The 23,705-nt window shown below is 39.0% G+C and overlaps 2 protein-coding genes and 14 non-coding genes across 18 annotated transcripts; 1 reads left to right on the top strand and 15 right to left on the bottom strand.

Annotated features, from left to right (window-relative positions):
* The first annotated feature begins 596 nt into the window (after nucleotides 1-596).
* On the top strand, nucleotides 597-22,403 carry LOC119487804 (uncharacterized protein C1orf146 homolog). Of its 3 annotated transcripts, XR_005206795.1 has the most exons (6): nucleotides 597-897; nucleotides 1,624-1,717; nucleotides 2,021-2,192; nucleotides 3,003-3,081; nucleotides 8,000-8,164; nucleotides 22,290-22,403. XR_005206795.1 is itself a non-coding variant. In XM_037768821.1 (5 exons), exons 1-5 carry the CDS (start codon nucleotides 832-834, stop codon nucleotides 8,009-8,011), a joined length of 423 nt encoding a protein of 140 aa, XP_037624749.1. In that variant the 5' UTR covers nucleotides 597-831; the 3' UTR covers nucleotides 8,012-8,219. The 3 variants fall into 3 exon arrangements, 2 of the variants coding, with proteins under 2 accessions (XP_037624749.1, XP_037624748.1); XM_037768821.1 differs by lacking the exon at nucleotides 22,290-22,403 and having other exon boundaries at nucleotides 8,000-8,219; XM_037768820.1 differs by lacking the exons at nucleotides 8,000-8,164; nucleotides 22,290-22,403 and adding an exon at nucleotides 3,194-3,458 and having other exon boundaries at nucleotides 599-897.
* LOC119487803 (glomulin-like) lies at nucleotides 3,323-13,316 on the bottom strand. The gene is made up of 18 exons (XM_037768819.1): nucleotides 13,023-13,316; nucleotides 12,568-12,693; nucleotides 10,784-10,894; nucleotides 10,599-10,707; nucleotides 8,661-8,910; nucleotides 8,275-8,365; nucleotides 8,008-8,174; nucleotides 7,840-7,893; nucleotides 7,717-7,747; nucleotides 7,516-7,605; nucleotides 6,448-6,489; nucleotides 6,270-6,343; nucleotides 5,775-5,859; nucleotides 5,508-5,617; nucleotides 4,157-4,220; nucleotides 3,946-4,081; nucleotides 3,769-3,863; nucleotides 3,323-3,683 (listed from the first exon to the last, which is right to left on the bottom strand). The coding sequence occupies exons 1-18, from the start codon at nucleotides 13,062-13,064 to the stop codon at nucleotides 3,588-3,590; spliced, it is 1,773 nt and encodes a 590-aa protein (XP_037624747.1). The 5' UTR covers nucleotides 13,065-13,316; the 3' UTR covers nucleotides 3,323-3,587.
* Nucleotides 14,737-14,808, bottom strand: trnac-gca. Its single transcript has one exon. It is a non-coding gene; the product is annotated as a tRNA-Cys (tRNA).
* Nucleotides 17,200-17,271, bottom strand: trnac-gca. The gene has a single exon. It is a non-coding gene; the product is annotated as a tRNA-Cys (tRNA).
* trnac-gca lies at nucleotides 17,631-17,702 on the bottom strand. Its single transcript has one exon. It is a non-coding gene; the product is annotated as a tRNA-Cys (tRNA).
* On the bottom strand, nucleotides 17,915-17,986 carry trnac-gca. The gene has a single exon. It is a non-coding gene; the product is annotated as a tRNA-Cys (tRNA).
* On the bottom strand, nucleotides 18,376-18,447 carry trnac-gca. Its single transcript has one exon. It is a non-coding gene; the product is annotated as a tRNA-Cys (tRNA).
* Nucleotides 18,681-18,752, bottom strand: trnac-gca. Its single transcript has one exon. It is a non-coding gene; the product is annotated as a tRNA-Cys (tRNA).
* Nucleotides 19,143-19,214, bottom strand: trnac-gca. The gene has a single exon. It is a non-coding gene; the product is annotated as a tRNA-Cys (tRNA).
* Nucleotides 19,445-19,516, bottom strand: trnac-gca. Its single transcript has one exon. It is a non-coding gene; the product is annotated as a tRNA-Cys (tRNA).
* trnac-gca lies at nucleotides 19,722-19,793 on the bottom strand. The gene has a single exon. It is a non-coding gene; the product is annotated as a tRNA-Cys (tRNA).
* Nucleotides 20,157-20,228, bottom strand: trnac-gca. The gene has a single exon. It is a non-coding gene; the product is annotated as a tRNA-Cys (tRNA).
* Nucleotides 20,531-20,602, bottom strand: trnac-gca. The gene has a single exon. It is a non-coding gene; the product is annotated as a tRNA-Cys (tRNA).
* Nucleotides 20,996-21,067, bottom strand: trnac-gca. The gene has a single exon. It is a non-coding gene; the product is annotated as a tRNA-Cys (tRNA).
* trnac-gca lies at nucleotides 21,427-21,498 on the bottom strand. The gene has a single exon. It is a non-coding gene; the product is annotated as a tRNA-Cys (tRNA).
* trnac-gca lies at nucleotides 21,835-21,906 on the bottom strand. Its single transcript has one exon. It is a non-coding gene; the product is annotated as a tRNA-Cys (tRNA).
* Nucleotides 22,404-23,705: the final 1,302 nt, after the last annotated feature.

Genomic DNA, 23,705 nt, shown 5'->3' with positions numbered 1-23,705 from the left:
AGAGAAGCCATAAAGTGTTGTTAGATAGATAACACCGCAGCGCCCTCCCGTGGCTAACTGTTACCATGACAACGCTGACCTCCGTGCTGCGTTCAAGGTCCAGAGCACGGAGGCTGCTGTTTCGAGCGAATTAGTGATGGGAATTCCGTCTCTTTTTAGTGAGCCAGATCATTTGGCTCAGCTCACCAAAGAAGAGCCGGCTCTTTCGGCTCCCAAACGGCTCTTCGTTTTTACCACTTCTGCATTTTATAATTCAGCCAAATTTAGCGCAGTTTTGACCTATGATTAGTATGTGTGCACATATATCACTTACATTATTCAATATAATTATACTAAACCTTATAATTTCCAGAATACCATAATTTTACATGCTGCTTTGTTTCCGACTGTCACTCATCTTGTCTGCTATTTGCGCACCGCACTCCTCTCTCTCTTTCTCTCCTCCTCTCCCTCCTGCTCTGTACCTGTAGACTGTCAGCACGTCGCGCACCTCCGCCCCTCCCTGCTTGATGGTATGATCCTTGTCTGTCATCACCTGACTGGTTGTACGGACGTCATTAACACAACATTTAGTCACAGTCAATGCATGGAGTGCCCGTGATGCGTAGAAGGTTGTCCTATCATTCTGCCTTGAATTTATATATAAAAAAAAAAAAGTCTCTCCTCTCGGATGGGAGCCGGCTCTTATCGTTCACTTAAAAGAGCCAGCTCAAAGAGCCGACTCGTTCGTGACGACACATCACTAGAGTGAATGCACCAAAATAACTATTTTTCAGGTTTCTTTATAAGAACTGCGCTAATAATAATTTACCTTTCAGCCGGCAGTAAGTAATGGCAACATACAAAGAAACGACCCCTCAGTGGAAAACAACAATTATAGTCAGCACATCACTCCAGGTAAGTTATGGTTTAACTCTTTAATTGGTTTCAGTTGTCTGGTAACGTTAAATAAATAAATATGGGTTTGCTGACTTAGCTAGCTGTCTAATTTAGCTAATTGTTATCTAGCTTAACGCAATACCACCAAAACAAAACCTAAAATGTGTGTTAAGGTTAATAACAGTTGCTGGAATATTACTCATTTTCAACTCTGTGTGTCTTTTAACCAAATTTACAAGCTATGTTTATTTCTTCTTCTTTGGTGTTTATTGGCAAACATTACCGCCACCTACTGGACTACTGGAGTGGAGCAGTAGATTGGCAGGAAGAAAAAAAACGTATAAAAAAAAGTATAATAATAAAATAAATAAATAATAAAAAATAATAATAACAATAATAATAATAATTAAATTCTCTCCATTATTCCTGTTGCCCTTAAGTAATTAATTAGAAGATTGTGTACTTTCTTAGATGTCTTTCCTAGCAGATTGTAATATTTCCATCATCTACTCCTGATAGCAATTCCCTTCTTTCTTTGTCATACATGTTACAGTCTATAAGAACATGCTTGACAGTTTACGGTTTATTACAGTGCGTGCATAGTCCAGTTGGGTGCTTGCCTATTCTCTGGAGTGTTTGGTTTAATCCTGTATGTCCTATTTTCAGACGGGTAATGACCATCTCTTCCCTTGGGCTCCCGCTCCGTAGCTATGTTTATTTAATTATCTCTATTTGTTGTACCAGAACCACGACACTAACAGGATGCTCAGTGCTCAGCAGCACCGGATCAGATCTTCAGACAGCGTTGAGTCAGGAGCCTTTATTTTCCCTCTGTCAGGTAAACCTGCTGTACTTTCTGCTGTTAGATAACCCCATTATATTTAATATACCACCAACCCCATAGAACCCTCTCCAACACACTTGCCTTACATTTTTAAACCCAGTATACAACATTAACTTTGCACTAACACAGTAGTTACTGTGATACACTGCTATTGGATCCTTATCCAGACCACACATATTCTTTATAATCTGTAAAATGAATGTTGTGGCCAAAGACTCACAGTATACAAGTAATGTGATTTTGTGTTTAGGTGAATATGTATGAAAGTTTTAACTTGTGTTATTTACTTTCCTATAGGTACTGCATTTCTGTTGGTTGACCCTCAAGACCTCCTGGAGCCTTTTGAGGAATCTGGACTCATTGAGAGGATTAAGACTTTTGTGCAAGTGCACCGTAACAGCTTTCTACTATTATTTGCCCCCTTCAATGGGAAAAAGGAATTGGAAATCTTGTCGGTGATTCAACACAGGTAGATAAATGGCTGTTATGTCTTTAGTTGTTAAACCAGGGTGTTCGCCCCTTGATTTGCTTGACTGACACTAATCTAACCAGGATTCTGGTTACATAGACCGGGGGTTCTCAAACGTTTTGGGGCCAGGGAGCCCTTAAAGGGGATAAAACTTTCCAAGGACCCCCTCATAATCATAACACCAATTAAGCATTATGCTTACTACCATTTGTACTCTCAGATGCTTAACGTGTGTATTCTAAAACTTTTCACCCCAAATACTTCAGACCTGTTTCATAGTGACACACAGAAACACATTTCAATTTGAATCATGTTATGATAAACTTAGATAATTATTTATTAGTCCTACAGCGGGGACATTTGCAATTTTATTGAATATTAATACCACCTATATACTTTTTTAAACAGTGGGTGATTTTATTCACATTGCATTTGGACTCATCTTGGCAGCATTTCTGAACTACATTTCAAGTAATTGATCTTAAAAGCTTTCAGGAAATGAACAGTAGCAAGACTGACATAGTCCTAATAATAAATCCAGATATTTAAACAGTCTAAAGCTAACTTTCAGTAAGGGGCTTCGATTTAAAAATAATGAACTTATTGATGTTTGTCACCATTATATAATTTGTATTGGCCCAAAGCTAACGTGAGTGGGAGTAATGGACACAATATGTTTTGTTTTATTGGTGCAAATGGTCCCCATCTGTAGATATGCACTTTTTAATGATACAGCACAATTTTATCATTTATAGCCAATTATTTTGCGGACCCCCTAAGATTTATATTATTTGTCTTTCTCTCTTTCAGATTCTTTGGCAGCAACCTCAGGATCCTGCCTGTGCGAAACAACGCAGAGATCGTCAAAGGGATGTTGACCATTGCCAAGGTAAAGATAGAGGCAGTGCACAAGAGTTATTTGGTAATTCTGGATGATAAATTAGACATGCTGTTGTTCCCTTGTGATAATCTGAAGTTAGCCAAGGCTCATTTGTCTGCAGGCCACCAGTAAGCCCCATGTAGACAGCATCCGCGACCGGATGTCTCTGGCTCGGGCTCACATCATTGAAAGCAGTCCTGTGTGGGAGATGCTAAGAGACGTTCTATAAAGCTCAGCATACGATCCAGCATTTTTTTTCCACACACTTAACACTTGTGTTGTTTTATTTGATGCTAACCAGAACAAGCCTTACTTGGTGAATGTACAAAAGCAAATTTAAAAGATGTATTTCAATATATTAGCACAGTTTGTTCTATTGTTTTTTTACATTTTTTTTACAATAGCTTTTGTTTAGAAAAAAAATATTCAATGCATGTTTTTTGTATTGGTCAAACAGAGCAAGTAAAATAAAACAGTGTTAATAAAAATAACCCCTCAATTTAGTTTGGGTTTAGTTAGGTTTGGATCTTCAGCTTCTCCTCTGTGATCTCTTCGATGCGGAATATAAGACTCTCCATCAGGTCAAATGTCACCAAAGCGCTCTGCAACACCTGTGACACATGAGACTAGTCAGCTTGCTGGTCCCACAGAGGCTAAAATCAAAATGATAATGAATAGGAAAGAAAGTGCCTGTACCTGATGCTGCTCCTCTGGGGACATATTGGACACTTTCTCACGTTTCACTGTTATTCTTTTGACTAATCTGGTGGATCTGGCGGCCTCTCTGGCTTCTGGGGAGGAAAATAGAAACAGAGTTCACGGTACCGCCATCTGTTCAAGGTTATTTCAATGTCATTAGCAGTTAATGCCTACCTTTTGCTTTTAGCTTTTGATCCTGCTTGAGCGCCTTCAGTTCAGCGGAATAATGTCCTCTTGATATGCTGATACACACACGCAGCATTTTGAGGTATTGGTCTTTGATCCTGCACAGCTCTTCCCACACATAGGTCTGAAGATAGGAGGAGTAGAGCATCAGCTGTGTGCATTAACCAGGATGGCAGTGAAAGTATTGACTTAGACTTACAGTGCTCCTCAGGTCTTTGTCTCTGATGAGGAGGTAGCGTAGAAGATTCAGACTCTCCATTATCCTGGATAAACAAAGACAGGGCGTCGCTTAAAGGTTCAGTCTGGATCAAGTGTCTCAGTTCTCACAAGTACAGACCTTTTGACTTTAAATCTATGTTGGAAAGCCGAATTGCGACGAGGTTGAGATTGATTTGCAAGTAGCCACAGAGGTCTGTAACTTAATTACATCTGAAGTTGATTGGGTCACACATATTTTTACATCTGTACATTAATTAATTATCTATCTGTCTATCTATCTATCTATCTATCTATGTTTTACTAATGCAAAAACAAAACAGCAGTTACTTGACATGATACATAACAAACCAATTAAACAAAACAAACAACTTAACCAAAAAAAAGGATGAAATAGACATAATAATTGTAGTAATAAAACCTTAAATAAATAAAAAAAGAAAATAATAGTAAATGTTTTTGAAAAAATAATTAAATAATTAGGTGGTAATAATAAGGAAGTAATTAAGAATAAATAAATAAATAAAAGAGTATTTTGATATTTAGAAGTGTCAGCTATTGTAGTAAAAAGGGACCTGACAGGGCTTGAGAACTGTTTGTTGAGGTATGTGGTGCTGGGGACTGTCACTGGCAGTAGGGGAGGTTTTTACTGGGGTGAGGAGGAGGATGTGTCCGTGTGTGTTTGTATGTACAATGATTTATGTTAAACGGGTAGGTGAGTAATATTAATGAATGGGGCCTAACATCTGAAGTGAAATTAATCTATTTGGTTGTTTTTTAATTGCTATTTGTCTGTCTGTTGAAATTTACTTGGATAGTATAAGGTGCCATTGGGATGTTGAGAGGTTATTTCTGTCTTTCTAGTTTAGTAATATTGTTATTTTAGCAATTGTTTTGAGTCCCATTGTGTCAGGTGAACTCTGTAGAATTTTGTATTGAATAAATTGCAGTTTGGAGCTATGGGTCATTGAGATGGAGCTTTAGCTTAATTTTAGTTGTAGATTATGTTTTCCTTTTTTTTTTTCACGTAGGCCAATACATACTGGAGATATATATGTAGAGCTTGTATCTCTTATATACCCGTATACGTTTGTGACTTGACCAAATAAAGACCCCTATGTGTAGGTTTTGAAAAACTTCTGATTTGGGTGTCTGTGTCTCAGATAGCCAGACTGCATCACCTCCAGTCTGGCAAAAAGTTGTGGCATGTTTTCACAATAGTAAATCTATGTTATCTGTAGTTAACGGATTATCGCTATTGTAGACTTAAAAGTAAAAAAAAGGAGCAGGCCTGTCTGTATGTTAAACCATTGGTTAAACCACCAACCACTCACCTGTCCATGCTGTTGAGCAAATCTGTCTCGGCGCCTTGTGGAAAACAGAACACCAGTCCCAACAACGAGAGAAACTCCTCCCCCAGGAACCATTTATTGGCATTACCCGGCTGGAGGAGAATTAACACAGATTAAACAACTTCAAATAAAATCACCAGATCAAACACCACCTAAGTAATCAAGACTAAGGTCAAATACAGAGGCAGGATCTTCTAAATTCTTATAAAACATGGTAACATGACATAAGTAAGTCTTCTTTTATCTCACCTCCATAGAAAATTCCACTTGCTTCCTGATGTTCTTTACTATGTAACTCTCTACTCCCGCGTGGTTGCTGGTTTTTAACATGCACCTGCAACAGAAAATAGGACTTTTGTTAATAGACTTCAGACCAGTATAAGATAAGATGTAAGAATACAGCAAAGAAAAATAGAACATAAATTGAAATATAGTTAAATCTCTGTATTATGTGCAACAGTTTAACTCTGGAGCACATTAACTGTGATGTATTGTTAAAAGTAGGAAAAAGTCTGGATTAGGGCGCAATCGAGTGGAAAGCAACAGCTGTAGTTTAAACTCGGAAGAATGTTTTCAAGATACGATATGAAAATCTACCAAAAATGTGAGTATTCAGTATTATTAGATAACCTACAAACATAAATATATGGTAGATATTAAACACATTTGACAGTGGACCAAGTGCCATCGACACACATGAACGTTTGGTTTGGTATTTTCTTCCTTCTCTGATGATTCTCTCACCTGAAGAACTTGTGCTTTGCTTCAGCATCTAATTTTTTGATGAAGAGCTGTAAAACCTGAAGTCCCGATTCTCTCTGGGGAAGCAATGATCACACAGAAAAGAACAACAGATTGGTGTGTTTCACAATAGTACAGATGTAGAATACATTCCTCTCATAAAGCATATTTGTATACTCACCAAATGCTGCATCGGGCAGTCAGTAAGAACTTGTCGCAGGTTCTGTGAATTTCAGCAAACCACAGGTCACTGATTGGTCAAAAATACTAATATAGTTGATTAATTTGAATCAGCTACATCTGTAGATCAGCATGCCGGCTGGCCCACAGTGCTAACTGATATTTTAGAACAATTTTTGTTGTAGTAGAAATTTATTGCTTTACATTTTATTATAAATATTATATTTTTTAAAATGTTAAAGGTCCAGTGTGTAGCATTTCGGGGGACCTATTAGCAGAAATGGAATATAGTATTGATAACCGTTTTCATGTAAGGGATAATATACAGCGAGCTGGTCATTGTTAAATAAACCCTGACAGGGCAATGCGGCACCCTGATGCGGAGAGGAGTGGTGCCACATCGCCCTGTCTTGCATCGCCCTGAAGGGGCGCAACACTACTACTTACTTAAGAAATCAATAATTTGAAAAAAACGGTCCGCCAGAGTCCGACATCAGAACTGCGCCCATAGCAACAGTCTGCTATAAAGAAATAACAGACCGTAGAATGCTGTGATTGACCAATGAGAATCGAGTCGTGTAATAATCACGTGAAACTAAGAATCGTTGTGTTTTTGTTAGCTTAGAATGAGCCCTTCATATCTACATTGGGAGCGGGTCCTCCTCACGGAGCTGCAGAGTGCAAAACTGTGGTACCACCAGCCGCCATCTGACTTCCGTTGCTCCTAAAGTAGAGTTATTATGGAAAGGATGGCCTCTGAGCGAGGAGAACAGCATTACCACGGATTTGCACTCGTCGGCTCATGTGACCGCAGTCTCGGAAAGGGAGGAGTGAGCGGTGGAGTGCTCAGTTGCAATCTGCAATCACACCACTAGATGCCGCCAAATCCTACACACTGTACCTACATATCTAATCCCACAACCGATCTATGGTTTAAATATGATCAACCAGTTTAAGTCAGAAGTCTCCCTGCCAGACCTCCGCAGATAAACTGCTCATTTTGTGATATATGACTGTAAAATTCTTAAAGCAGCTTTTAAAACCGATGCTGATGGCATGCTCGTCTCACCTGTGGTACACTGTAGAAGCTCTTCAATTCCAGTAGACTCACTGGGAGGCTGTTGTCCTGCACACTCTCCAAGCTTTTTGCATACAGCGCCTGAGTGAAAATACATAATTATGCCCAAGAAAAGTTACCTTAGCTTTCTGCTTTCATACTTTTGTCTTATCACATCTCCAAGACTTGCTCTGTACATTGATGTGGCCTTACCAGTCCTTTGAGCAAGTGTGATTCCTTTTTGCTGTCAAAGAAACAAGATTACAGATTACACCAAGAAATCAATCATTTTACAAGGAGAACTTCTATTCAGTTCATATTGTACTGACAGCATACCTACTGAGTAGTTGATTGATGTATTCCATGTTGCACTGAAGAACAAATACAGGACTGGAACAGCAGGAAAAAGTATAATGTAAATTATTTGTCACAGGGCAGTAAAAAATGAGCTCCGTCTCCGCTGTGTTTCAGTCTGACCACATTTATTGTTTTTCAGTATTTCACCTGAATACTGCCGGGAAGCTGTCGATGGTGATGAGCTGGACAAACAGCAGATAAGCCAGACAAGCTCTCGACTCCTTGGACTGACTGATGTCTGTCTGGGTGCTTTTCCTCAGAGGGCTGAAGAACAGGAGCTCTGGCAGAGACTCTTGGATTGCAGGTAGCGTGACCTAGTGATGCACAGTGACATTGTTAAAGTAAAGATTGAAACACCATCCATTTTTCGACTGCTTTTCCATTGATAGAAAAGTAAGAAAAACTCACTCTTACCATTATCTCTGTTGCAAAGAGCCACATTGAGGATTTTCTGTTTCGGTTCAGATGAGCCTCGAGCAAGGGCTCCCTCAAGCTCCTCATGCAGCTGCAGATAATCATAACCAAGCCTATTACAATTGTTTTGTCATTAGTGCTTCTACTCCACGATTCTTATTTCAACCTCATCCTAAAATGAAAAGTGATATCCAGGTTTTGTTTTAGCTTTCCTACAGCTAGAAGAAAAACTGAAAAAAAAACTGCACTAAAATGTAAAATTGAACAGAGATTGACACATACATGAATACTGATAAAGTACATAGAAAAAACTATTACTACTAAGTGAAAAATCTGAAATAATAATTGAATAACTTCCCAGACAAACATAGAGACAAAAAACCTACAACTTGAGAAGCTCAGTCCTCAGCTCGTCATCCTCAGAAATGGAAGCGTAGTTCCCATTTCTCCTCTTCACCTCCTCTATGAACGGCTTCATGAACACAGCCAAGGCGCTGTAGCAGCGACACAGACCGTGCTCATCAGCCTCCTCCTGTTGCCGGGTGTAAGGCACAGGCAGCCGGGACAGCTGCTTCTGCAGGGCGGTCAGAGCCAAGCCCACACAGGCTGCCTTTCTGTCATCCAGCTGAAGCAGCACTGTTCAAGACATGAGGTTGTTGTTAGCATTAATGTACAGCAGGGGGAGCCAAACTCCATGTTTTTTTTTTTTTGTTTTTTTTTTAAAGTTATTTTTTTGGGGGCATTTTCCATTTTTATTGACAGGACAGTGGATAGAGTCTTGGAAAGGGGGGAGAGAGAGAGGGAGTGGATGCGGAAAGGGCCACAGGCCGTATTCGAACCTGGGCCGCCGCGGTCAGGACTGAGCCTTGTTACATGGGCGCCCGCTCTACCAACTGAGCTAGCCAGGCGCCCCCAAACTCCATGTTTTGAAACAGCTTGATTACCAGTAAACCATCCATGAATACATCTAAAGGTAGTAAGACTTTCACTCAATTACCAGTTTATTAGCTACAAACTAAGTCCAAACTAATGCAGTCTAATACAACAGTCCTGCAATAAGTCCTTTCTCCATGAAGGTTATAATGTCAAGGTGTTGATTCAATTTTATTGCATTATACTGACAGGTGTCTCTATTATTCTGTCCACCCCATTTATATCATCGAGGGTAATAGAAACACATTTCCTCTACCTGATAAACTGGCAACTGAGAACTACAACTACCACGCATCCATTGAGCTGCATGATTACTAATGTTCCCAGACTGATTTGTTGCGCATATTTTGCACAAAGGTGGCACACGTTAAACAGTAATATCAAGGAATGAATCGTTTTTGTAAAGGGAATATTAGTATTAAGGGTTAAAGCACTTGCATTATGTATTATAAGAGCTGCTATAGGCCTTCATATAATGCATCATGTCTCTTTGTCTTCAGGAAATAAAAGTGTGATACTTTTTGCCTACTGAATGTCCTAAGGGGTTCTCAAAGTGGGGGTCGTGGCACTCTGCCAGGAGGTCCGCAAAATAATTTGCAATACATTATAAAATTGTGCTGTATCATTTAAAAGTACATATCTACGAATTGGGACCATTCACAGAAATCAAACAAGAATATTGTGTCCATTACTCCCACCAACATTAGCTTGGCTTATTAGCTAGCTAGCTGTTGAGCATGGAGAAATAGTTGAGTGAGTCCACATCGTCAAGCAACGTTAAGCCCAAACTAGCTAAATTGAGAAAATATGGCAACCGTTATATCGAGTTTGGCTTTATTGAGAACAGCGATGGGTGACCAAAATGCAGCATGTGTCTTCAGGTGCTAGTGACCGAAGCCATGAAGCCGGTCAATCTAAAGCGACAGCTGATTACAAAGCACCCGGAAGGGAAAAACAAAGTGGCATTAACATGATTCACATTGAAATGTTTCTGTTTAACACTATCAAACGGGTCTGAAGTATTTAGGTTGAAAAGTTTTGGAATACAAATAATTCCAATGGCATCTAAGAATACAAATGGTAGTAAGCATTATGTTTAATTGGTGTTATGATTATGACGGGGTCCCTGGCCCCAAAACGTTTGAGAACCCCTACTTTACACATCATGGACACTATGAGCCAATGTAATATTTGGCCTTATCAATTATTATTATTATTGGCATAATGCCTATTATTAGGACACCATAAAGCATTATACAGGCTTATCAAACTCTTTTCATACATTATGCAAGAGTTACAGTTGTCATAGACAGTGTTACTGCGGTGCTTTATTTCTCTGCGGGTTGAGGATGTGTGAGTAGGTAATAGCATCGCATCAAGAGTCGTGTTACCTGTTTGAAGGTGTGGAACGAGGACTAAGACGGTCTCAGAAATGTCCCCAGGATCAATGTCTTCAATGAGTTCAAGCAAGCAATGCAGGAGTTCATCTGGGCTGCAAGTCTAGACAACAGAACAGACATTAAACCTAGTGTATAGGAAGCATGTCTCGTTGTATAGATGAATTGTTCGTACCTACCCTGGTCAGATGTGTGATGGCAGCCTGGCAGTGGTCAAGGCTCTTCTCTTTTTTAACTACTTCTTTTACAAGAGGTGCCATGAGAACACAACCCATAGACTTCACAATGCCCTAAGTGCAAAAGAAAACAATCATTATTACCTATGTACGTAATCATGGGTAACACTTTAATTTTCCAATAATTTCCAAAAAGTTGTCTGGAAGGAATTATGTAATTTGGTACGAAGGAAAATACAAATGCCGTTAACAGAAAAACTCAATTTAAACCAAAGTAAATATTCATTCATCACACATTTATTATTGGAAACTTAATTATTCATATTCGAAAAACTATAGGTTACACAAGTAATTAATAAGAAGTAGGGCTGTCAATCAATTAAAATATGTAATGGTGATTATTCACATGATTGTCCATAGTTAATGGCGATTAATTGCAAATTAATCCAATTTTTTTATCTGTTCAAAATGTATCTTAAAGGGAGATTAGTCAAGTATTTAATATTCTTATCAACATGGGAGTGGGCAAATAATCTTGCTTTATGCAAATGTATGTATATATTTATTATTGGAAATCAATTAACAACACAAAACAATGACATTTATTGTCCAGAAACCCTCACAGGTTCTGCATTTAGCATAAAAAATATGCTCAAATCATAACATGGCAAACTGCAGCCCAACAGGCAACAACAGCTGTCAGTGTGTCAGTGTGCTGACTTGACTATGACTTGCCCCAAACTGCATGTGATTATCATAAAGTGGGCATGTCTGTAAAGGGGAGACTCGTGGGTACCCAGAGAACCCATTTTCATTCACATATCTTGAGGTCAGAGGTCAAGGGGCCCCTTTGAAAATGGCCATGCCAGTTTTTCCTCGCTAAAATGCCAAAGTTTGGAGCGTTATTTAACCTCCTTTGTGACACGCTAGTATGACATGGGGGGTATCAATGGATTCTTTAGGTTTTCTAGTTTAATATGAGGCCTTCACTCTAGCTTTAATACTGATACCGCTATAACTTAAAATCACAAGTTGCATCAATGTGTATAAGAAATTAGTGGCATTAAAACAAATTTGTGTTAATGCGTTATTATTGCGTTAACTTTGAAAGCCCGATTTTGGCATTTATCAATTAGAAATGTACCAACTGAACACTGTCTAGTTTAATCTCTACATTTTAAGAGGCTCCAATGGAAAGAAAAGTTAGAGCCACAGATATCATGGACATATAGTTTTTATTAGACGCTCTGGCTTTCTAAAGTATCTGCCTCTATGACCAACTTTTATTCTCTATGTCCATGTTCAAAGCCAGGGATTTTTTTATCCATTCTGATAATCAATCATTTGAACCCCTTGAGGAAAGAGGAAGGAGTACGAAATGACGCACGCTTCTAAAAGTAACGCTACACACGACTGCGTGAAGCGTGGAGAGATGGGACAACCAAGGGCACTTAGAAGAGTGCTGTATTGAGGAGGGTTATCAGTGGAGCGAGAAATCTGACTGAATATCTGCTTGTTTCCTCCTCCACACCTCCAGGTCAAGAGGCCAGCAGGCACAGAGTGGCGGCTGCATGTTAATGTTTAGCATAGCTTTGTGCTGTAGAAGGGAAGTGGCTGCTGCTGCTGTTCGTTTCAGTAGCTGTTGTTGCTCAGGAGGCTGCAGTGTGACCGTGTCTGTGCTTTTAGGGCTGTGTGACAGATTAACACTGTCACTGTCACTTCATATGTGTAAGGATAGCCAGGATCGAGCAAATCTGTCAGTTGTGTTGGTGGCGGAGGAGAAATACCTGGTTTTTCTCATCCTGAAGGAATTTCAGTAGTTGTTCACCGTCACCGTCGGCGAGACAGGCAGATCCCAAGTTCTTGAACTGTTGGTAGTCCTCTGGCTTCAGATGGTCTTCTGGAGTATTTTGCTAAATACAAGATGGAGGCAGTTATCATCAGATGTCAGCTTAAAGCCTCAGTATAAACTATAAAAAACACATATTTAATTAAGTAGGTTATAGTCATGACATCTTTTTTTATTTTGATAGTGAATACGGAGGATGGCATGACATACAATGCAGACTGCCAGCAACTAATGTGTCAAAGTGGGTTTGTTATTTGATCGATATCTTAAATGTCCACACAAAATTTCCCCTCGCTTGAAGGTCACACTCCACGGTTTGATTATAATAGGTGATAATGAAGTATGATTGCCTCAGCTAAATTGTATTACAGCGATACAATACTGTTGACTTACCCATCTCTGGATTATGTCATTCACCTGATCTTCATTCATCATCAGCAGCGTCTCCTCTCAACCCTCGCAGGCAATCCTATTATCAATATGTCTTTATTCAACGCTCCACAATAGACGCTGTGGCAGCCAGAAGATCCAGTGTCAGCACCAGTATCAAAATAACCAAATGTGTATAGCTCTCCTGGTGTCTCGAGGGAGAGCGAGAGAGAGAGATTCAGTCTGTGAGGAACCCCAATGTAAACCTCTTATCTCCCTTTGTGCTTGACGTGTAATAGGATTAAACCAGAGCACGTCTGTGTGGTCACAGAAAACATGGAAGTGTCTGGAAGGATCCAGTTGAGTAATACTTTCAGTTCTGTAAAATAAATAGTGCAAGAGATGGTCACGCTATGGAAGGAGCCTAAACATATAACATCAGAGACCGCTCTGTGAATAGCTTTGTAATACACTGAAAGCCCTCTGAACGTGTTTGTGCTTATCTAGCATGCTCTGCTACCCACTTACACATTCACTCTTTGAACTATTTGCCTAATTTCCTGCGCTGTAGGTGGGGACATGCCACTAAACAGTCTGTGATCAAAATAGCAATTCTTCTTTAACATGGTATGCAGCTATCTTACCCTACAATAAGTTTGTCTTTGCCTTTCAAGGAAAATACTAACTTTTTTTAAAATAATGTTTTAGCACAAATGCATTACTGCTAACCATTCTTCAAAGCATTGCGTAGATGTTAGGACTGGGCAATATGGCCAAAATCTTCAATCACGATATCGGTCATTTCATATCTAGATAACAATATATATCATGATATAGCATGTTTTCTGGTAATTCAATAAATAAATAGCCTATATGAAATAAGCACATGGTAAAGCCTATTTTTGTGTACTCCTGTATGAATTAAATACTTAACAAATGAAAAGCACTCATGAGTATTTTCTCATTTATATATGAACTTGAGTGCAAAATGAACATAACACAGTTTTAAGTGGAATTATGGAGAAAAAATGAATAAACATAGGCCTAGCCTATATCACGATAGAAACAATATAGAAAAATATTTACGATAGAAATGTTTATATTGTTTTGACGATAGACCTAGTAGGTGCTATTGATTGTTGAATTGTGTTTTCACGACATTTCCAGCAGCTATTGGTTTCCATTCAATTTACTGGGATATTTAAATCAAATTGTGCAGACTTGTGTCTTTCATCACAATGGAATGAATGAAAAAGGAAAATTGGGCTGGGCGATAATTCAATATGATGATTTATTGTCTTTGAATGGAATCGTATCATGATGAAATTATATATAGCGATATCATAATACACAATTATGTTGTCTGAATTGATAATAACAAGCACATATTAACTCAGATTTCTCAGAAAATCGATACGGAGTCTGCTTATGGGAATGACTCAGTTTAGTTAATTCAAACTATTGTCTTAATCTGATGAGTCTGTATTTGTGTGTGCATGCATGTAAACATAGTCAGTACTGTTGTTCGTCTTTCAGCTGCTCCCATTAGGGGTCCGCCACAGCGGATCATCTGTTGCCATCTTGTTGGTAACCCAGCTTAACTTTCTTAAAGGAACACCCCAGTTTGTCTCCACGTTCTACCTGTTCACATACAGTAGTTCATACAACAGGTTTAACACTTCGGAGACTTTAAAATGTAGCTGCACAGGCGTGGTACCTGCTGCCTGTTTTCAAAGGTAGGGGGCACCCAGAGTTGAACTGGGGACCTCTTGATCTGCAGTCAAATGCTCTACCACTGAGCTATACCCCCTATGACAAGTGTGTATTCTGGGGAGAACATCCAAACTCCACGCAGAAAGGCAACCGTTCATTTTGCACTTATTTAATTCTTATGTAAATGAGAAAATACTCTACTAGTACTTTTGATTTGTCAAGTGTTTAATTCATACAGTAGTATACAAAAATAGGCTTTACCATATTGTTATTTCATATAGACTATTTATTTATTGAAATACCAGAAAACATGCTATGTTGGGATAGAAGATTTTGGCCATATCGCCCAGCCCTACGTGAACATCAGGTCTGCTTTCGTTATTGTGAAATATATATCTGCACAGATGTAGGCTACCTAATAGACTGGCATCTTATTGTACATTCAAACGGTAAGATCTGGGAAAAGGTTAACAATAATGCGCTGTATGATTTGTAGTTACTGCGGTAAAACAACAGTTGTGTTCCTCTAAATTTGATTTTATGACCGAGGAAACATTTGTTTAGCCTCTATTAACATGAGCAGCACTGGTCTGAGCCTCATTGTGATTTGACAGTATATAATAGACAAATAAATCCACCTGGGATGCATGCTGACGTTTCTCCCTAATTAAATGGAAGAGCCTGTTGTACAGAAAAGCACACGGATTAGGAATGCCTCTCCATGATTGCTTAATGACAGCATATTGCTCCTCTCTGTAAAGCACAAAGGACTTCAAAGGCCCGGATCATCTTTTCCCCCCCAGCGTTCACGTGTGTGTGTAATATAATAGAAGTACAATCACTGACTTCCTGCTCCGACTAGACAGCTTCAGTAAAGAAACAGCTCAAGTCCTGATTTTAGATGAATAGGGAGAGAAGCGTGTTTGAACGGTCGGATTTAGCCGACATCTGCCGCTCAGGTTTACTCTCTGTATTGCTGTGTGATGAAAGCCTCAGACAAAAGCCACAAAGCAAACACAGGACACACCGTGGCTCACTCCATGTTTGTCCCTGATTTTGTCATTCTTAATTGCTGGCTGATGAGGTTTTGTTTTGACAGTGGATCCTGGGTGCAGGTAATAGAAAAGTAAATAACATCTAGGAGCAGGATGCGTCTATGGTATTGTGATGTCTTCTTATACTTTCGATTGCTGAAATACAGCAGGTCGTCTAATACAGCAAATCAAATTAATGATTTTGTAATAGGAAATAGAAATACAAATTATTTTTAATTACATTTTTGCTCATTGAACTTACTAAGCTAGTAAGTGGGCCTTGAGTTTATTTATTTATTTTTTTTAAATCATGTTTTAAGAATTAACGTTCATGCTCAAATTAATTTCCATTATTATAATTCATCACTTTGAAAGCAACTGTGTGTCAATAGGACCCTCAATTTTGATGTACATCTACAGTAAATGACCGTTGCGACCTAAAGTGAATCATTTTCATAGGAATGGAACTCCTGCTGCTTTTATAGTCGTTTGTACAAAATACTGAAAACAAGCCCTTAAAAAAGTGAAAATTAATTCAGCTTAATGAAAAAAATCAATGCTCCATATTAGTAAAGGTATTTGTCTCCTTGATTTGCTGATTTATATTTTGTACTACACAGAATCCAAATGCCCAGATGAGTGAGTAAAAGCAGTGACTACTTTCTAACTCAGGAGGGCACTGTTTGTCTGGAGGGCTGTATCTGTGAATCTGCGGATTCAACACCATTTGGATACATAGACAGTAGTGAAAGAAGTGTTCAGATTTTATACTTAAGTAGAAGTAGACATACCACGATGTAAATATACTCCATTATGAATAAAAGTCCTGCATTCAAAATATACTAAATTGAAAGCAGAGGAATTATGAGCAAAATTGTTTTTGAATGATTTGATTGGCAGTGACCGAACAACCCACCAGCTGTCATCAGATTCTGATTCATATGTCGCTAAATTCTGATTGGTGCATGGAAGTATGTGAAATAACCAAGGGTGTAATTCACGGGGGGACACGGGGGACATGTCCTCCCCACATTTTCAGAAGGCGGTATCAGACCCCTCCCCTTTTTATAGTCCGAAAACTAACGTTATATTAAAAAAAACGCTCTAAAACCACACAGAAACACCGCCCGCTCAAGCTACCAGTCACCTTGTAATTGTGCTGTCATTCAAACCAATTCAAACAGCCAGCCAGCAGCTCAGCAGAAAATTAACATTAGCAATATCCAGATCCCCCCATCGACCCGCTACATTTATACGCTTACAAAGTTACAAATAGTCCCTTTAAACCAACATGTTTGAATACTGGCTGTAGTAATTTTATTGTACTGGAGAAACATCCCTGTTAGTCTCCCCATTTTAAATGTTCACCTACAGTAGGTGATGACTTAGTTTAGTACTTCCAAGACTTGGAACATACTGTAGCAAAGTTGTGGTACAACCTGCAGGTTGTATAGAGGGGGCACCCAGAGTTGAACTGGGGACCTCTTGATCTGCAGTCAAATGCTCTACCACTGAGCTATACCCCCTATAACAGGTGCTTACAGTGTCTAATTGATAGAATGGTAATTAATCTCTTGAATAAAAAAGATATGAATATCTTACAAAGAAAATAGCACAGATGGTACATTTATTTGTAAACTTAAGAGTTTTGCTATTAAACCAGCATGTTTGAATACTGGCTGTATGAGCACGGAGGATTGGCAGCTCAACTTCATTGAAACCTTGAACAATTTAATAGTAATGCAGAAACATCCCAGTTAGTCTCCACATTCTACCTGTTCACATTCAGTAGTTGATGACTTTAAAAAGTTCATACAGCAGGTTTAACACTCAAACAACTTTAAATGTAGCTACACAGGTGAGGTACCTGCTGCATGTTTTATAGAGGGGGCACCCAGAGTTGAACTGGGGACCTCTTGATCTGCAGTCAAATGCTCTACCACTGAGCTATACCCCCACATAGCAACTACCAGTTATTGATGGTCTAAAAAATTACAATATGGATAAAAATGTTTATAACTCACACATAAAATACCGTGAGAGTGACACATAAGATATGAAGGCAGTAATTCAGGACTAGTAAACACTGAATAACTATCCATACCACTCCGACAATACAGGTTTTCAAACATAGGTGTATTGGTTTTGCAAATCCTGCATGTTCTATAGAGGGGGCACCCAGAGCTGAACTGGGGACCTCTTGATCTGCAGTCAAATGCTCTACCACTGAGCTATACCCTCACATAGCAACAGTTGGTTATTGATGGTCTAGTAAAATAACACAGAGAATACATTTATATATGAACTCATGTGTCAGATTGAATTCCCCTCTGGCTTTCAGGCTTCTCTCCTTTGACAAATATAAAGTCAGTAACTGTGAACTTGTAATTGCTGCACTGTTGCCGTTTAGCACCCTATCTCACCAAGGACATATAGGGAAGAAAAGTTTTGCTATTAAACCAGCATGTTTGAATACTGGCTGTAGTAATTTAATTTGTAATAGAGAAACATCCCTGTTAGTCTCCCCATTTTACCTGTTCACATAGTAGCTGATGACTTTAGAAAGGTACAGCGCTCCAAAGACTTGAAACGTAGCTGCAAAGTTGTTGTACAACCTGCAGGTTGTATAGAGGGGGCACGCAGAGTTGAACTGGGGACCTCTTGATCTGCAGTCAAATGCTCTACCACTGAGCTATACCCCCTTTAACAACTATCACTTATATATGGATGAAAATGTTAATGACTAGCACGTAAAATACCGTAAGAGAGTTCACATCCTTATATGTTTAGTCTGGTTTGTTCTCCTTCACATGAAGTATGAAGGCAAAAATTCTGAATGAGTAAACAGTCAATAACTATCTATGCCACTCCAAAGATACAGATTTTTAAACATAGATGCATATTGGTTTCAGTCATCTTGCAGGTTTTCAGAGGTAGGGGGCACCCAGAGTTGAACTGGGGACCTCTTGATCTGCAGTCAAATGCTCTACCACTGAGCTATACCCCCACAGAGCAACTGTTGGTTATTGATGGTCTAGTAAAATAACACAGAGAATACATTTATATATAAACTCATGTGTCAGATTGAATTACCCTCTGGCTTTCAGGCTTCTCTCCTTTGACAAATATAAAGTCAGTAACTGTGAGCTTGTAATTGCTGCAGTGTTGCCGTTTAGCACCTATCTCACCAAGGACATATAGGAAAGAAGAGTTTTGCTATTAAGCCAGCATGTTCGAATACTGGCTGTAGTATTTTAATTTGTAATGGAGAAATATCCCTGTTAGTCTCCCCATTTTACCTGTTCACATACAGTAGATGATGACTTTGGAAAGGTTCAGTGCTCCAAAGACTTGAAACGTAGCTGCAAAGTTGTTGTTCAACCTGCAGGTTGTATAGAGGGGGCACCCAGAGTTGAACTGGGGACCTCTTGATCTGCAGTCAAATGCTCTACCACTGAGCTATACCCCCTTTAAATACTATTACTTATATATGGATGAAAATGTTAATGACTAACACGTAAAATACCGTAAGAGAGTTCATATCCTTATATGTTTAGTCTGGTTTGTTCTCCTTCACATGAAATATGAAGGCAAAATTCAGGATGAGTAAAAAGTCAATAACTATCTATGCCACTCCAAAGATACAGATTTTCAAATATAGATGTGTATTGGTTTCACTCATCCTGCATGTTTTCATAGAGGGGGCACCCAGAGTTGAACTGGGGACCTCTTGATCTGCAGTCAAATGCTCTACCACTGAGCTATACCCCCACATAGTAACTACTGATTATTGATGGTCTAAAAAATAATAATATGGATAAAAATGTTTATAACTAACACATAAAAAACTATGAGAGTGACACATAAGATATGAAGGCAATAATTCAGGACTAGTAAACAACTATCTATGCCACTCTGACAATACAGGTTTGTAAACATAGATGTATTGGTTTTGCAGATCCTGCATGTTCTATAGAGGGGGCACCCAGAGTTGAACTGGGGACCTCTTGATCTGCAGTCAAATGCTCTACCACTGAGCTATACCCCCACACAGCAATTATCAATTATTGATGGTCTAGTAAAATAGCACATAGAATACATTTATATATAAACTCATGTCAGATTGAATTCCATTCTGGCTTTCAGGCTTCTCTCCTTTGACAAATGTAAAGTCTGTAAGTTTGAACTTGTAATTGCTGCCGTTTTGCACCTATAGGAAAGAGGAGTTTTGCTATTAAACCAGCATGTTGAATACCGGCTGTAGTAATTTAATCTGTAATGGAAATACATCCCTGTTAGTCTTCCCATTTTACCTGTTCACATACAGTAGCTGATGACTTTAGAAAGGTACAGCGCTCCAAAGACTTGAAACGTAGCTGCAAAGTTGTTGTACAACCCGCAGGTTGTATAGAGGGGGCACCCAGAGTTGAACTGGGGACCTCTTGATCTGCAGTCAAATGCTCTACCACTGAGCTATACCCCCTATAACAAATTCTACTTATATATGGATGAAAATGTTTATGACTAACACGTAAAATACCGTAAGAGAATTCACGTCCTTATATGTCTAGTCTAGTTTGTTCTCATTCACATGAAATATGAAGGCAAAAATTCACGATGAGTAAACAGTTAATATCTATGCCACTCCAAAGATACAGATTTTCAAACATAGATGTGTATTGGTTTCACTCATCTTGCATGTTTTCAAAAAAACACAGCAGGTTTAACACTCCATCAACTTTAAATGTAGCTACACAGGTGTGGTACCTGCTGCATGTTTTATAGAGGGGGCACCCAGAGTTGAACTGGGGACCTCTTGATCTGCAGTCAAATGCTCTACTACTGAGCTATACCCCCACAGAGCAACTGTTGGTTATTGATGGTCTAGTAAAATAACACAGAGAATACATTTATATATAAACTCATGTGTCAGATTGAATTCCCCTCTGGCTTTCAGGCTTCTCTCCTTTGACAAATATAAAGTCAGTAACTGTGAACTTGTAATTGCTGCAGTGTTGCCGTTTAGCACCTATCTCACCAAGGACATATAGGGAAGAAGAGTTTTGCTATTAAACCAGCATGTTTGAATACTGGCTGTAGTAATTTAATCTGTAATAGAGAAACATCCCTGTTAGTCTCCCCATTTTACTTGTTCACATACAGTAGCTGATGACTTTAGAAAAGTTCAGCGCTCCAAAGACTTGAAACGTAGCTGCAAAGTTGTTGTACAACCTGCTGCATGTTCTATATAGGGGACACCCAGAGTTGAACTGGGGACCTCTTGATCTGCAGTCAAATGCTCTACCACTGAGCTATACCCCCTATAACAGGTGCCTACAGTGTCTTATTGATGGACTGGTAATTAATGTTTTGAATAAAAAAGATGTGAATATCTTACAAAGAAAATAGCACAGATGGTACATTTATATGTAAACTCAAGAGTTTTGTTATTAAACCAGCATGTTTGAATACTGGCTGTATGAGCACGGAAGATTGGCAGCTCAACTTCATTAAAACCTTGAACAATTTAATAGTAATGCAGAAACATCCCAGTTAGTCTCCACATTCTACCTGTTCACATTCAGTAGTTGATGACTTTATAAAGTTCGTACAGCAGGTTTAACACTCAAACAACTTTAAATGTAGTTACACAGGTGTGGTACCTGCTGCATGTTGTATAGAGGGGGCACCCAGAGTTGAACTGGGGACCTCTTGATCTGCAGTCAAATGCTCTACCACTGAGCTATACCCCCTACAGTAATTTGTTTTCATGGATGGCCACTTAATGAACCACATAACACCTATTCTAAATTGATTATTGATTATCTGGTAAATGGCCAAATGGATAAAATGTTTTAAAATAACTCTAATACATAAAATAAGAGAGTGCATTCACTTATATGTTTATTTGGTTTGTTCCCATTTATATTAAATATTAAGGCAAAAATGCAGGAACATCCCAGTTAGTCTCCACAGTCTACCTGTTCACATTGGTGATGACTTTAAAATGTACATACAACAGATTCAACAATTCAAGGACTTTAGATGTAGCTGCACAGGTATGGTACATGTTGCATGTTTTCAAAGGTAGGGGGCACCCAGAGTTGAACTGGGGACCTCTTGATCTGCAGTCAAATGCTCTACCACTGAGCTATACCCCCTATAGCAACACTTCAATATTGATGGTCCTGTAAATGACCATATGAATAAAAATATGTATAAATATCTTACATATAAAATAGTACAGACGATACAGTTATATATAAACAGATCGTTTCAGAGTGTTTCAGGTTGAATTCCATTCTGGTGTGAAAGCTTCTCTCCATAAAGTCAGTAACTGTGAACTTGTAGTTGCCGTTTAGCACCTATCTCACCAAGGACATATAAGAAAGAAGGGTTTTGCTATTAAACCAGCATGTTTGAATACTGGCTATATGAGCACAGTTTATTCCTAGCATCACTCTCCAGTCAGGTTGATACTGAAGGAGGGATATAATGATCTGTCTAATAGCAGTAATGAATGTTTGTGTACCTGTTTCCTCAGTGCTAAGAGCAGACAAGAGGCACTGGATATGGCTCAAGACGGCAATGGCCACACTGATCTTCTATGAGTTCATCTCAGAGAGAAGGACGACCATCACAAACAGCATCGAACGCTGCCTCAAAAAAAGGTACCTTGACTCGCATACAGTACACAGCTATGTCGAGCGAGGCGCTACATCCTACCACATATACATACATATACATACGAATGAAAAGAAAATTCAGTTACTGAGTACGAGTATACAGACTGATGGCAAATGTTTTCTCTTAGATTTGGTTTGGTTTGACAATTTAATGACATGCAACAGTGGCTAATGGCATACGGTGAGGCTATTAATGTATATTGCTGCTACCTGTATCATTGTGTCAGGAGATAAAATGTTCCGGTGTGAAATGTGACCCACAGTCTGCTGCTTTACACCTGCAATTTATCTTAGAGTAGGTAGTACATTTATTTGGAAGCCCCGACTAAAGTATCCATTTCGATGAATGAATATCCTGAGTAATCTTCAGGTCAGGTGAAGATACTGTATGGCCGTGTGTGTGCTGTCTAGGCATGTGGGGAGCGGTCGGCAGTGTTCAGAGGCATACATGTATCTCAGGTCACTGATATCACATTTCCATTTATATTTAATTCGCTGGACTACAACAACACAGTTTGTGTAACAAGGTGTGTAGAGGATGGTCTTGTGTACGTCCCAGCTCCAGTAGATGAGCTTAGGATCAAGTTTTATTCAATTTTAAATGTACTTTTCTCTGATTAAATTTAAAGGTACAATATGTGTTTTTGTGGTTGTAGCTCAAGGTTTATTATACATGTCAATATATCCCGATAGAACACAAGATACAGTGACGTTAGTTTGTTCTTTGATTGAAAGAAAAAAAGCAGGAATGAACAAGATTGACTATCATTTCAGTCGTACGGCAGATAGCGCAGTATTTATTTATGGGGCAGTCTAGTGTACAAACAAGCAGCAATCCTATGAGAGCGAGATAAAGCCTCTCCATTTTCTCTTTCCATCCCATATTTCCTTGGTGACCTCTTAGAGAGCAAGAGGTTCTAAGTGAAGTATTTATCCAGTCGGCTTCCCCCGGAGGCCTCCGCAGACTGCTGCAAGCTCTCCTCCTGTCTGCCCAAAACCTCCCCAGGCCCCGCTGTGCTTGTCAAGAAAAGCTGCCATGTTCAGGGCCTCTCCCACGGGTCCTGCTTCAGCTCCACTGCTGCTTTCTGAGTCAGCCACATGAATTTGATTTGAAGATATTTTTTTTATATAGTCCAGATTTGCTTTGTGATTGCTGCTTTAGTATTTGATCTAAAGGATCTCAAATGAATTCCAAATCACTAAGAAAGCATGTTTTTCTCATTTAACCGTGGTGGTATCCAGCCACAGGCAAAGAGCTGTTCATTAAACGCTGG

This window comes from Sebastes umbrosus, chromosome 5 (assembly GCF_015220745.1).
Source record: "Sebastes umbrosus isolate fSebUmb1 chromosome 5, fSebUmb1.pri, whole genome shotgun sequence".
In the NCBI taxonomy this organism is placed as follows: domain Eukaryota; kingdom Metazoa; phylum Chordata; class Actinopteri; order Perciformes; family Sebastidae; genus Sebastes; species Sebastes umbrosus.
The sequence above is the reverse complement of the archived record's forward strand: the minus strand, read 5'-3'. Positions and strand labels throughout refer to the sequence as shown.